The sequence below is a fragment of the Balaenoptera acutorostrata genome, chromosome 2 (assembly GCF_949987535.1).
Source record: "Balaenoptera acutorostrata chromosome 2, mBalAcu1.1, whole genome shotgun sequence".
Lineage (NCBI taxonomy): Eukaryota > Metazoa > Chordata > Mammalia > Artiodactyla > Balaenopteridae > Balaenoptera > Balaenoptera acutorostrata.
In genome coordinates, this window is record NC_080065.1 from 49,590,413 (window position 1) to 49,604,235 (window position 13,823).

Here is a 13,823-nt window from a genome sequence, read left to right on the forward strand (position 1 = left end):
TTCCCAATCAATTTGCAGATTTTTGTTTCATCCTCTTGTCTGCACAGCTATTCCTCCTGCTCTCTCTGCCTGTTATTCCAGGATCTCTGTCTTCCATGGGGAGGGTGCGCTGACTATACTGAGAGAGAGGGCTTGTGGATGGGTGTACACTAGACACACCTCTGGACGATCCCTATTTTCAGAGTTCACTCATGTTATTGATTTGGGTGATGTTTTTAGAGAAAAGTTGGGTAGGGAGGTCGTCTGTCCACCATTTTGAAGCTAGAAATCTATAGATTTTACTTTAAAAGGAAGGAATTAGCTATTCTCTTTATCAAATGGCTAACTATATTTGGACCCTTCTATAAGCATACGTCAAGATTAAGTATTTTTTTTATCTGTGGTAAAACAGACATAACATGAAATGTACCACTTTAACCCTTTTTAGTGTACAGCTCAATGGCATTAAGTATATTCACATTGTTGGGCAACCATCACCACCATCCGTCTCCGAACTTTTTCATTTTCTCAAAGTGTAACTATGTAATACCCGTTAAACAATATCACCCATTCCCCTCTCCTCCTGAACCCAGACAACCACCATTCTGCTTTCTGTCTCCATGAATTTAAGTACTGATGTAAGTGGAATCAAAAAGATTAAATTTTAATGGTACATTCAGGAACTGATAGCCAGTCTTGTTCTAGATGTCTCGTTCCTAAAGAGCAAAGCAAAGCATTAGAAATAAAAGGTTTAAGACACGGATTCTCACCTTGAGAAATCAATGTACTTGCTTTATTCATCACTGACTCTATTTTATAAAGTGTTGCTTGCTGATACATAGACACAGTCAAGAGCAAAAATATTGCCTTGACCAACGTCTGTTTTCTTTTAAATCATCTCTTTAGCTGGTAGTTTGTTTAAATGTACATAAATGTTATCAGCATGTATCCAAATTATAGCTCATATTATATCTTTAGTTCTGCTTTCAGATTCATACTAGACTCTATAATCAACCACTTTTAATCAAGTGGTTCCTAATGTTATTTACCTATCTCAGGGGACAATGCTATATTCTAAAATTGAATTAAATTAATAAAAATAATTTTTAAAAGATTTTTTGAAAGACATCATACAAGTGGAAAAATCACATTGCCAACTGAAGCCCTTGTTTCTAACACTGTGAGACAACTGGAGGTTTTCATTAAAATAGGATTTGGAAAAAGAGTGTCAAAAATAAATGCACATAGAATGTCCTTTAGTGATAATTTAATACCTGATGCAATAGACAATGAAGGAAATTGATTTACTAGAAGGCAAAGTTTCAGTGGACTCATTTAATTTACATTTGTTTGATAACATTTTTCCTTGCCCGTGTTAAAAGTAATGGTAAAATAATCCAGGCAACTCAAGTAATTTCCCCTTGACCACACATTACAAATAAGTTCTATTTAATGTAAAAAGTCTGCTTTTTGAGACAATGTCTGTTAATTAAAGAGGGTTAAAAAGTAGCCTTTGAGGTCAGATTGCCTGGGTGCAAATCCAAACACCACTAGTGACTAGTTGTTTGACCTTGAACAAGTTACTTAACCTTCTCTAAGCTTGATTCCTAGGCTATAAAATGGAGATAAAATAGGGTTTGTGAGGATTAAATGAGACACGTAAAATCTTGCCAAAGTGTTTGGCATATAGTAAGGGCTCAATACATGATATCTTCTCTTAAAAATAAGTTTTAAAAGAGAATTCAATAAATATGAGGGAGAGCGGTTTTAAAACTTTAAAGTATACGATGTTACTATTATAATACTTTGATTTAAAATCACTTTATCATATGATATCGCCTATATGTGGAATCTAAAAAAATGATACAAATGAACTTATTTACAAAACAGAAATAGACCCACAGACATAGAACACAAACTTATGGTTACCAAAGGGGAAGGGGGGTTGGTGGAGGGATGAATTGAGTTTGGGATTAACGGATACACAAATACTATATATAAAATAGATACCCAACAAGGACCTACTGTAGAGCACAGGGAACTCTACTCAATATTTTTCAATATTTTGTAATAACCTATAAGGGAAAATAATATATATATATACACACACATAAAACTGAATCACTTTGCTGTACACCTGAAACTAAAACATTGTGAATCAACTATACTTCAATAAAAAAATTTTAAAAAAGATAAAATCATTGTTTTATGTTTCCATCTTAGTTTTGACCCTGATCCCCTTACTCCCTTTACATAATAGACTGTGAATAGTTCTCTTGCCTCCCATCTTACACATCTAAGGTTTAATCTCTGTATTGTCTTTGGGTTATCTTTCAAAGACAAAACTTAAAATGTTAAATTCCCTGCTTAAAAACCTTCAATAGCCTCCTCTTCCCTACCGAATCAATTACAGCCTTCTCCTATGATGACAGCCATACACATGGTACACGCCTTGCCCCAAATCTGCCCATGCCATTTCCCCTGCCTGGTAAGCCTTTCACCTTCTCCCCCATCGCCCTTCAAGATCTAACACAAGCAGCAGTAAAGGCCAGCTAAGTCCAAGACAAACTCAGAAGTTCAGTCTCCTTGGCTTCATTCAATTTTGTGAACATCTTGGGTTAATTCTGATTACTACTATTATATATGTATATTTTTTACTTGTTTGTAATATATTTACAATGCTCAGCAGCATGCAATAGCAATTACAGGGACAGCAGAGTTCCACAGCTACTGTTCAGCCAACTGATTTTGACTGTGATCTTTGAAAACAACTTAATCTCCTAAGATTCCACTTGTCTTCTATGAGGTAACACACTTACCTTCTTCCCAGGGTTGTTCTGGGATGGAAGGAGACAACATGTTGTCCACCTGCAAGGTTTCCTTCTCTACCACTTTCAGATCTTTGCACAGGCTTCTCTGGCAGCATTATTATTCTTCCCTTTTATCTCTCTCACTCTCTCTCTCTCTTTTTTTTTTTGGTCAGGAATTAACTCAGGGGTCAGCTCCTCTAGTCCCACAGCTTTTCAGTCTGCCCTGGGCTAAGCAAATTCCAGATTCCAGTGCTAATTCCAACCGGAGTGCTTACGAACACAGTGTGACCCTCTCCTTATCTGGAGAAGGGGAAGGGATCGCGGCTTCCCATCCCTGTATCCCCAGTGTCTGGCCCTAAACAGACATGTGGGCTTTCCCACGATGTTGTGAGCCCCTTGAAAGCAGGAATGTGGTTTATTCATCTCTGTATTCCCAGTACCTAGCACAATATCTGGCTCCCAGGGTGTCAGCTTAACAACAGAGTACATTTTTGGTTAACCATGGCAGATAGGCCTTTTACAGATTTTCTTCCTGTGCCCTTTTGTGGCATTTGCTTCATGGCTGGAATTAGAATTCAAAAATTGAGTCTTGCCTGAATTCTTTTTCATAACCCTCTATCTCTGAAAGCTACTTTTGACACCTTCTTTGCTGAAACAGAGTTCCCACATCCTTACAGTAAAAATTTTTTCCCAAAGAAAAAGGAACTGGGTAAGAAACACACTGGGAGAAGGCTTGGGCAGTCAGTGAGCTGACCCCAGCATCATTTTTAAGGAGGAAAAGATTCTTTCTTAAGTGTTTAGGAGAAGCTATTATGTCATGTGCTATAAATCCAGATAAACTACTTCAATTCTAACAGGGATATTTTCAAGCTCAATTCAAAGAAATGACTTTTCCGGGAAGAGTTTCACCACATATTGGCAGGAAAATGAGAGGGTGCTTGTGGAGACCCATAAAATCTGCCGAAGCCAACCACCCATCGGCCTGTGAATGAGAGAGCCGTGCCTCTGGATGGGAAGTCTGCTCCGGCCAGAGCTCAAAGAACTTGTTTGGAGTCACTGAGTGTTTGACGTTATTAGCACACTTAACTTCTACATCAGCCACGTGAAGCCTTTACGTACCCATTTATCAGGTGAGGGAACTGAAGTCCAGAGAGTGCTTCCCCAGAGAGTTGAGTGGAAGAAATGGCTAGAACTCAGCCTCACCATGTGCCAGGCACGGGGTAAGGTGCTCACACATGTCATCTCATTAATATTTAGAATAAACTCATATAGGGCTTCCCTGGTGGCGCAGTGGTTGAGAGTCTGCCTGCCAATGCGGGGGACGCGGGTTCAAGCCCTGGTCTGGGAAGATCCCACATGCCGCGGAGCAACTGGGCCCGTGAGCCACAACTACTGAGCCTGCGCGTCTGGAGCCTGTGCTCCTCAACGGGAGAGGCCACGATAGTGAGAGGCCCGTGCACCGCGATGAGGAGTGGCCCCTGCTCAACGCAACTAGAGGAAGCCCACGCACAGAAACGAAGACCCAACACAGCCAAAAATAAATAAATTTAAAAAAAAATAAAAAAATAAACTCATATAAACGACAAGGTCCTACTGTATAGCACAGGGAACTTGATATATTCAACATCCTGAGATAAACCATAATGGAAAAGAATATGAAAAAGAATATATAACTGAATCACTTTGCTGGACAGCAGAATTTAACACAACATTGTGAATCAACTATACTTGTATAAAATAAATTTTAAAAATAAGAAAACACACAAACAAACTCATGAACTAAGTACTATAGTTTCCTCCCAAACAGTTGAGGAAACTGAGGTCTGGAGGCGCCTAAGAGGCATTCTCAAGGCGTTAGGGTAGGACTTAGACCTCAAGAACTAAACAAATAGCATCACAAATAGCATCTCAGCAGGAGAGTTTTTTATTTTTTAACTTTTGAAAGCAATCCTAAGATAAACATGATGGGATGGATAAACTTTCACTCCTGGTCACAGTGATTTTTGTGGACACAACATCAAAATCGTTAGAAATTAACCATTATTTTCATTCTAGGAATTAAAACTTACAAATATTTCAAGTATTTAGATACCAGATTACAGGTGTATATATAAATGTAGTAGTCAACAATAGCTTTTGGGGAAAAAAAATACACACTTTTATTTTATTATGTTGATTCTTTTTCAGAATGAAGACTAATTTTCCTTTTGAACTCAAGAACAATTTCTATATGTATATTATATTTACAGTTAAATTTTGCTTTTAGAACAGATAATTCCTGTATAAGGGATAGGAAAGCAAACTTAGATACTGTTTAACTTGACCTTGTGTATCAGTCTGTGCTCTTCTGGGGAGAAAGACAGCCTGTTCATTCCAGGCAGGCAGTGAACTCTAAAAAAATAGTTGTACACAGCACAGAACTGTGATTTTCAGGGAACTACTTTAGTGTGTTCTCTGTGTTCTTAAAGAGAGTACTTTGACAATTCTCCAAAAAAGTTGAGTCTTAAAGATGGTAATTGGCAGAAGTTGCTTTATGGAAAGTCGAAAGCAAAGGAGCTAGAAGAGATAATGCAAAATACTCTCCACTGTCAGAGCAGATTCTTATTCCATATGGGAAGAGAATGTGAAAAAGCTCTCCCTGCAAGTCCATGAAATTTAAGCCTTCATTCAGCTGACAGTCCTTCCATGAGTTAGTTTCCCCCAGGACTAAATTAGTCCCTGGTTAACATTGAGACTTCTCTGCAGATAGTTAACCTTTTTCTTAAGAGTTACCTTATAGGAACTCCAGATGACAATGACAGCTTGGTTTTATTTTTTAAAAAATAATAAATAAAAAAACAAGTTACTTTAAAAATAATCTTGCAAATGGACAGTAGTTTAAGCCCTACTACACATTACATCCAGTACATTAAAATGGATCCACTTCCCACATTATACAATATTTTTGTTATGAAAATCTAGACAGGACCTTTATAATTTTGCTTTTGAAATTATTTGTTACTAAACTCATTTAGCTAACGACTAACCCTGATTTCTCTGCAATCATCCAACACACTTAAGAATTCTTGTGAAATGAAAAAAAAAACTCAGCCCACAAGCTTTTTTTTCCAAATATAATAAAGTTTTTATAAATACTTAGTTGGCAATTATCGAAGTTGACATAATGTTACACTTTTGAACATTTAATTAAACTTCAATCAGGATTTTTCAGTTTTCTTTTTGTATTTTGGAGTCAATTACTTTACTTTTCAGTTCTCAAATATCTTCAAAGGCCCATAAAAAGTTCACAGGCTCTAGACACTGAGGACTAGAGTACGTGCCGTGGAAAACAGAACCCTGGTGCTGGGATCTGGGAGGAAAGAGAATTCTGGTAAGAAGTGATTCATGCAAGGAGACATATTTAACCTTTCCAGATAGTGTGCTATTTCCTGCACTACATTGATAATTATGAGTTTTACTTTACTTTGCTAAGAGGTGAAGTAAGGCATCCAGCCTTCATGACTTACTCATTCTAGATCCCATGGACGATAAAAAAGCACAAGATGTGGTTGCCGCCCTGGAGTACCTAATAGTTTAGCTGGGAAGAAAAAATACTATTCTCCTTAAGGTTAGAATTTCTCTTTAATAACTGAACACATGTGCTTGTGAGATAATGAATTCAGGGTTTGGGTACTCGAGTGACCAAACTAAACCAGTAATATTATTGTCTGGTTGTACCAAAATCATTGGTTAAATTGTCCTTTAAAACGCCTGCCTAGTGACTTAGGCACTAAGATAATTGCTGGGGACCCAGCATTCCGCCATAGTGCAAGAAGACAGATGAGAGTCCTTATGAGGCCAACTTTATTTTTATTCAGGCCCAGGGGATAGTGTTTTGAAATGGGGTTAGGTTTCCACTCCAATTAGAGAAACTAGAAACAAGAAGAGAAGATTTCAGCCCACAGTGAAACAGGCATATCTGAGTTAACTTTGACTCTTATTCTACTCCATTGCTCAGTGAGTACAATTGATATTTTTCCTCTGAAATGAACTTTTTGTTTTTTAAGGATAAATGGAACGTGTTCTTTCTTTTTTTGAATGTGTTCTTTTGAAACAGCACAAGATATTCAACAGGGGCCTGAATAACCAAATGCTTTTTCTTCATTGCTGTTGCTGTTACCTAAATAGGTCCTACAATGAAAGTGATATGGCTTCAGTAATGCTGAGGAATTCTTGCCCTTTCATAACCGGCAGGTAGGCCACGAGGTCAAATTTTAATGCTTGAGCGACTCTCCTGACTCAATGGGAGTCACATACCACGGGGCACAATCTGGCTGCAGGGTTACCACATGTTCTGTGGGAGGATGGTGAGTCACCATTGCACACCAAGCTCTGCAACAGCACAGAAGAGCCAACACCACGCTTGCTTATCCTGGGGAAATAACCTGTGAGCAACCTGGCTCCAACTCCTTAGAGATTATTTCTGAGAACATATGTCTTCAACTACTGCTTGGCATGACCAGGAGCATTAGAAACGGCTACAGAGAATTTCAATTCACCCTAAAGAACTGCCTGGCAGTCTTTATATTATGTGAAAGAACTAATTGTGGAAACTGGTGATCTTTGATTTCTAGCATGAGGAGAGACCTAAGTAGAAGCTGTTTGGGGGGTGGCTCACTAAAAATCTTTAAAGGAACAAAGAGTAAAAGTCCCCTTTTGTGGGCAGGATCCTGTTAGCAGGGCCACTGCATATGTCTGTGCAAACTGTACTTTGCACAACTCCAGGGGGTACCATTTACACAACCCATGATGTGAATTGTGCCTTTTGAGTCCTGCAACATGGCAGTCCTATCTTTCTGTTTCTCAAATGATGAGACAATACAACTGTGTTTTTCATCTTTAAATAGATTCCAAAGGCTCCAGTTGAAGCACTGAGGCTAACACACCGGGCAATACAGAGAAAGTGGTATCAGACAGTGGTTAGGAAGACCGCGAGTCAGAGTGACAACATATAAATCCCAACCTGGCTCCTTACATGAGTCACGTGGCTTTACCTTTCTATGCCTTCGTCTGTTCTATTGTAAAATGGGTGTAATTGAGGTGGTTGGGAGAAGTATATTAGATGATGTAGGTAAAATGCTTAGAACAGTGCTCAGCACGTAGTCAGAGACTCAATAAATGTTAACTCTTACTATTAAAGAAGATAGTATCTCCCTTTTTTTCAATTGTTAAGATTCTGGAATGAATGAAAAAATAATCATAGCTGTATGATAATAATTTGGCCTCAAGAGTATTTACGGCTCCAGAGGAAACATTTTCTATGTGCCCTTTAAAGCGGAGTACTAGGAACAGTTTAACAGCATGCTTTTGGAGAAGATGAAAAGACGATGACCAAAGGTCATTGAACCATTTGAAGATTTTTATTGGGGTAATCAGATGTCCATAAAAAGCCACTCTTTCCTAAAGAATGGCTCATCCACCAGGAATGAGACCCCAACGTGACCAACGTTTTTTGCTTATAAACAGAAATTTGGAATTATATGAGAGATCTTTCCTTTTAAAATAGTGGTGCTAACTCAAAATTTATAAAATACTGTCTGACAAACACTGTAAAGCCAAACAAAATAAATTTGATGTGGGGAGTGCTGGCTGTGTTACCAGATTTCCTTTTAACCATCGTTTAGGATTTACTGACTTACCGTTTTACTAATCTCAAAGAAACTCCTTTATGTAGACTGGCTAATGCAACAGTGGGTTAATATCAGTTATTTATATTTTAAGAGTAGGTATAGTGAATAACAATAACTTAACCCAGTGGAATTAATTTCCAATGGTAAACATTTCAGGCCTTTAATAAAAAATTTTTGGAGAATTAATTGTGATGAAAAGGCAAGTGCTTATTCCATCCATACATGAAACCAATCCTAGTAGACTCAATTAAAAAAATAAAAATTTTCACTGTTACTCTTTAGCTAATCATTAACCAAAGTCTGAGTGACGAGCTGAATGAGTAATTTGGTAACTCAGAGAAGGTAGAGGAAACTAGTATTGGTTTAACACCTACTATCCACTTGGTTCTTTTTCTATGTTTTTTCTTCCAATATTTAAAACAACCCCTTAAGGAGTTGCAATTATTCATTATTTTGTAGCTGTAAGTTGATGTTTGGAAAGGTCAAGCCTAACTCCTTTGGATCATGCACTTCTTTTATGCTATGAATGTTGATGTTGCCAAGTACTAATTCAGGATCTGGTACCACTGGCAATCAGTAAAACACACACACACACACACACACACACACATACCCCAAAAACAAGGTTAAGTTCACGAGGTTAGACAGGGTCAGCTGCTGTATGATAATTTAAAAACAAGGTTAAGTTCACGAGGTTAGACAGGGTCAGCTGCTGTATGATAATTCAAAGGGAATAATTCTGTGCTGATAAATAGAACCTTTTTCATCTTAATTTGAGTCATCATATTTCATTGTTAGGCACTGTATACAGTGTATACATTAACTGGGATCTCATAGTTCCTTATATTCATCACAAAAATCAAAACAGGGTTGGGCGTGTAATTAAATGTAAGTAGGTGACTTAACCTTTCAGATTTTTCTAAAGGAGAAGTGGGGGCCTGATGGGGTTGGAGTGGAAGGGGTCAACAGAAGTTAGGGGAAAGCTAACGGATAGCAAAATCTGTCTTGATTTCATAGGGAGTCAAGGGTAGAGAGTTGAAAGTGAAACTAGTTCATACATTTCCAGGACAGCTTCAGAGTTAACATCGTGTAAGGGAACCTACCAACATTCTGACATCTGTTAAGGCTTCCACAAGTGTCAAATGTGTTTTTCCGAGCAGTATCAACTCTAATTAAGACATTACCAACTTAATCCAACTTCACATAAATCCCAAATGATTAAATACTATCTGTTTAGAATAGTATCACATACTTATGAAGATGAGTCAGTAAGTATTTTGGGGTCACTATAATAAACACAAATAAATATAAAGAGGTAGTATTTGCTTCAGAGAGTTTACAATAAAAAGAGGGGATGGTTGGTAAGAGACACACACCCATGAAAAGCACCACATTATTGTATTTTATTCACTTCCTAGGTCTTATCATATCTGAAATTGTTGTGTTCTTCACTGTGGATCTTACTTCCTAGAACAGAACTTCTATGAGCACAGGAATTGCCTGCTTTACACCCTCCTATATCTCCAGTAACTGGAACGGTGCCTGGACCATAGGAAGCACTCAACAGACATTGGGCAAATCAACAAATGAATGAATGACACAGATCAGGAATGCTATGATAAGAAAGTAGAGAAGGAAAAAATCCTTGTGGGATGGATAGTCAGAGAAGATGTCAAGGAAAGAGGATCCTGGATTGGGTCTTGAAAGCTGGTAGAAAAGAGAAGACCATTCCTTTGTGAGGAATGACAGAGACAAAAAGGACGGGCAAGACCTGACAGATGCCTACAGCGATGTGAAGTGTTACTCTACCAGGAAATCTTGATGAAGAGACTTGGAATTACATGAAGAAGAACGTTTTAACAAAAATAGAATAGGCTCCCTTGGGGTTGCTGGAAGAGGCGATTTCTGTAAGGAGACGTATTGGAGCTTTGGGTAGAAGAAAAACACAGCGAAAATGTGAGAATGGGCAGTCAGGCCCTGAGGAGTAGGTAGAACTTTCAAAGGTTCCCTTGAACACCGGGATTCCAGGCCTCTGTTTTTGCTTGTTGCTCAAAATAATTTAAGAGAACTTCTTAAATTCCTTGAATGAATTATAACTAAAATGTTGCCTTTATCTTCCTAAATCAAGAGAAAGCTCAATTAACCACCAGAGTTATTTCATCTTGTATTTGGTGAAACCACATTTCAGCTGGTGGGGAAACAATTGTTTTACCTTTGCTCTAGAAGTGGTATTTGAGAATGACATTTAAGAAACATTTTCTATGGCTTTCAGAAGACGATTAATCATTTTGTTTTGAAGGTTTATGATATTATAAAGTATTTTTAAAGCCCATTCTAATTAAACAGCTTGTAGAAAAATGTCTTTAAATCACACCCTATGGAAGCTCTTCTTTCAAATGGTAGTCTACAGAGGACTTCAAGTAAATATATGACCGTACATCTGATGGTGTGAGAAATTCAATGGATTTGCTTTATATTTATTAAATCATCTCTGGTGTCATATATTCAAATGCCAAGACACTAATATAAAAACAATAATAGTTTTTTTTTTTTTTTTAATGAGGATCTTGAATCAGATGCGTATGTTTTTTGATTGATTGATTGATTGATTGATTGATTTTGGCTGTGTTGGGTCTTCGTTTCTGTGCGAGGGCTTTCTCCAGTTGTGGCAAGCGGGGGCCACTCTTCATCGCGATGCGCGGGCCTCTCTCGTTGCGGAGCACAGGCTCCAGACGCGCAGGCTCAGCAGTTGTGGCTCACGGGCCCAGCCGCTCTGCGGCATGTGGGATCTTCCCAGGCCAGGGCTCGAACCCGTGTCCCCTGCATTAGCAGGCAGATTCTCAACCACTGCGCCACCAGGGAAGCCCAAAAACAATAATAGTTTTGTTTAAATTTTCCAAACACACAGAATAAAGAGAAGGCTTAATTGAAAATACTTGTATACACATGCAGATGAAATTAACTCAGTGTCTATGACCTACATAGAGGCAGGTATTGGTGCCTATATCCTCTGAACACCTACCTCTCAAAGCTGAATCCTCCAAAAATCTGCAGCTCCCCACCTGGAGGTTTTTTGTTTGTTTGCTTGTGTTGTTTTGTTTTTTAAATACCTGCGAGTCTTTGCCTAAGGGCTATTTTTCTGGCCATAGTTAACATGCTTGACCCATGGATAAGTAAACCAGAGTGGTGGGTTGTTAATGACCCCCAGAAACAGGTGATGGATGGGGGAGTTGGTGGATAAGTACTCCAGCTTCCTCATCCCATGGATGGGGTAACTCTGAGGAGTATCCCACACACACTGTCTTGCAGAGTGTGCCCAGTGGGACTCGGCTTCACTTTCCCACTGGGGTAACTGGGCTTGATGATGCATTTGTGTCCTTTCATTCCCTGTCTCACTTCCTCACTCCTTTACTTATGTTTTGTGGACTTTCTAGATAAACTAGTGGTACTTCTTGTCTCAGGGTTTACTTCTGGGGAAACCTAGACCAGCACACGCCTCTTCCATTATTTTGTGACACCAAAGAAGAGTTTTGATTAGGACTTGGAAACTATAAATAAAAGGGGATTAAAGTGAGATTGTTATGTTTGTTTGTTCTTTCTCAAACACTGAAATGCTACCATTTTACTTTAATACAACCTTTCTCAAGTTCCTCCTTTTTTTCTTTACATCCTTGCTTTTCTTTGCCATTTGGCTTTTTCAGCCCCTGGCACATACACACATGAAATGGGATGCCACAGGGGTAGGTCAATAAGAAACATTGAAATTAAAAAAAAAAAAAAATGCTTACAGCTTCAGAGTGTTTACTACATGAACCAAAACATACTTTACCATTTGTGTGTGTGCTAGGGAGTCATTATGAATACATCATATGTTGCCAGGCAAATGTTATTTCTAGAAGAAATGGCAATGTGAATTTATTTGCCTGGACCTAAATCAGTGTTACTCTGAAATCAGTATATTTTCTGATGGTGTGAACCAACACACACATATACACACATACATGTGTGTGCACTTGACATATCCCTTTATAAAATGAGCATACTAAAGATACTGAAAATCAATCAATGGTAAACCTTAACAAGGTTTAACTGTCTTAAGAAAAAAAAACAACAACAAAACAAAACAAAACAAACCAAAAACAACAAGCCTGGAGCCACCATAGATTCATATTAGTCAACACTATTAAAAAGCCAGATGTGTCAGAATGGCCCCAAAATCTCCAATTATTTATAGCAAGTATTTTAACTTGGGGAGAAAAAAAGGACAGATTTTCTTCAGATGTCTGAGGTCAGTAGAAGACTTTTTCGACTATTTCCCTCCATAAATGCTTAGGAAGGAGAAAGCCCACTGTGAAATGGTGAGGCAGGGGTAGGGGGGCAGGGAATAGACATTTCAGTGTGATTTTGATCTCCATTTTGCTGAGTAGGAACAGGAAGGAATTTAGAGGTGTTTTAAATGTTAAAAAGAGAGAGAAAGAGAGAAAGAAAGAATGAGAGAACAAAGAAGGGTAAAAAGTTTCCAGACTTTTCACAATCATTTAAATATTTGATCAAAAGATAAATAAAAATAATTGCCCGAACTTCCACATTATGAATGCTTGTAGTTTCAGAGCTATAGGGTGTTGCAATCATAAAGACATATTGGAGATCTGGAACCAGCATAATCACAAAGTTTATGAAAGCAACTTTTTTCTTCACATGTTTCTGTAAAACTATTTCTTTTAAAAGATATTACCTGGACTCCTTCTTTGAACATTAAATGTATTTTTTTTAATGTTATAGAGATAGCTTAAGTAGCTGATGATAGGGAAAAATCTTCTTGACATTGGTCCTGGCAATGATTTTTTTGGATATGGCATTCAAAGTACAGGCAACAAAAGCAAAAATAGATAAGTGAGACTACATCAAACTAAAAAGCTTCTGCACAGCAAAGGAAACCATCAACAAAATGAAAAGGCAACCTACAAAATGAGAGAAAATATTTGCAAACCACATATCTGATAAGGGGTTAATATCCAAAATATTTAGTATAAGGAACTCAGGCAACTCAATAGCAAAAAAAACAAAAAACAAAAGAAAGGACCCAAATAATCTGATTTAAAATAGGGCAGAGAACCTAAACAGACATTTCTCCAAAGAAGACATACATAAATAGGTACATAAAGAGGTATTCAACATCACTAATCATCAGGGAAATGCAAATCAAAACCACAATGAGATATCACTTCACACCTGTTAGCATGACGTTTATCAAAAAGTCAAAAAAAAAAGTGTTGGCAAGGGTTTGGAGAAAAGGAAACCTTTGTGTACTGTTGGTGGGAATGTAAATTGGTACAGCCACTATGGAAAACAGTATGGAGGTTCC

The 13,823-nt window shown here is 37.9% G+C and overlaps 1 protein-coding gene across 9 annotated transcripts in view; it reads right to left on the minus strand.

Moving 5' to 3' along the window:
* The window catches only part of LOC103002367 (cAMP-specific 3',5'-cyclic phosphodiesterase 4D), a 723,774-nt gene that overhangs the window by 295,991 nt on the left and 413,960 nt on the right, over positions 1 to 13,823 (minus strand). The window contains exon 1 of one of the 9 annotated variants that reach the window (XM_007176077.3): positions 2,799 to 2,936. The exons of the other annotated variants lie outside the window; for them this stretch is intronic. Within the exon in view, the coding sequence (XP_007176139.1) occupies positions 2,799 to 2,905 (107 nt within the window). The 5' untranslated portion in view covers positions 2,906 to 2,936. Of the gene's footprint in view, positions 1 to 2,798; positions 2,937 to 13,823 lie in introns of those variants that run through there. 9 annotated transcript variants of the gene reach the window in all.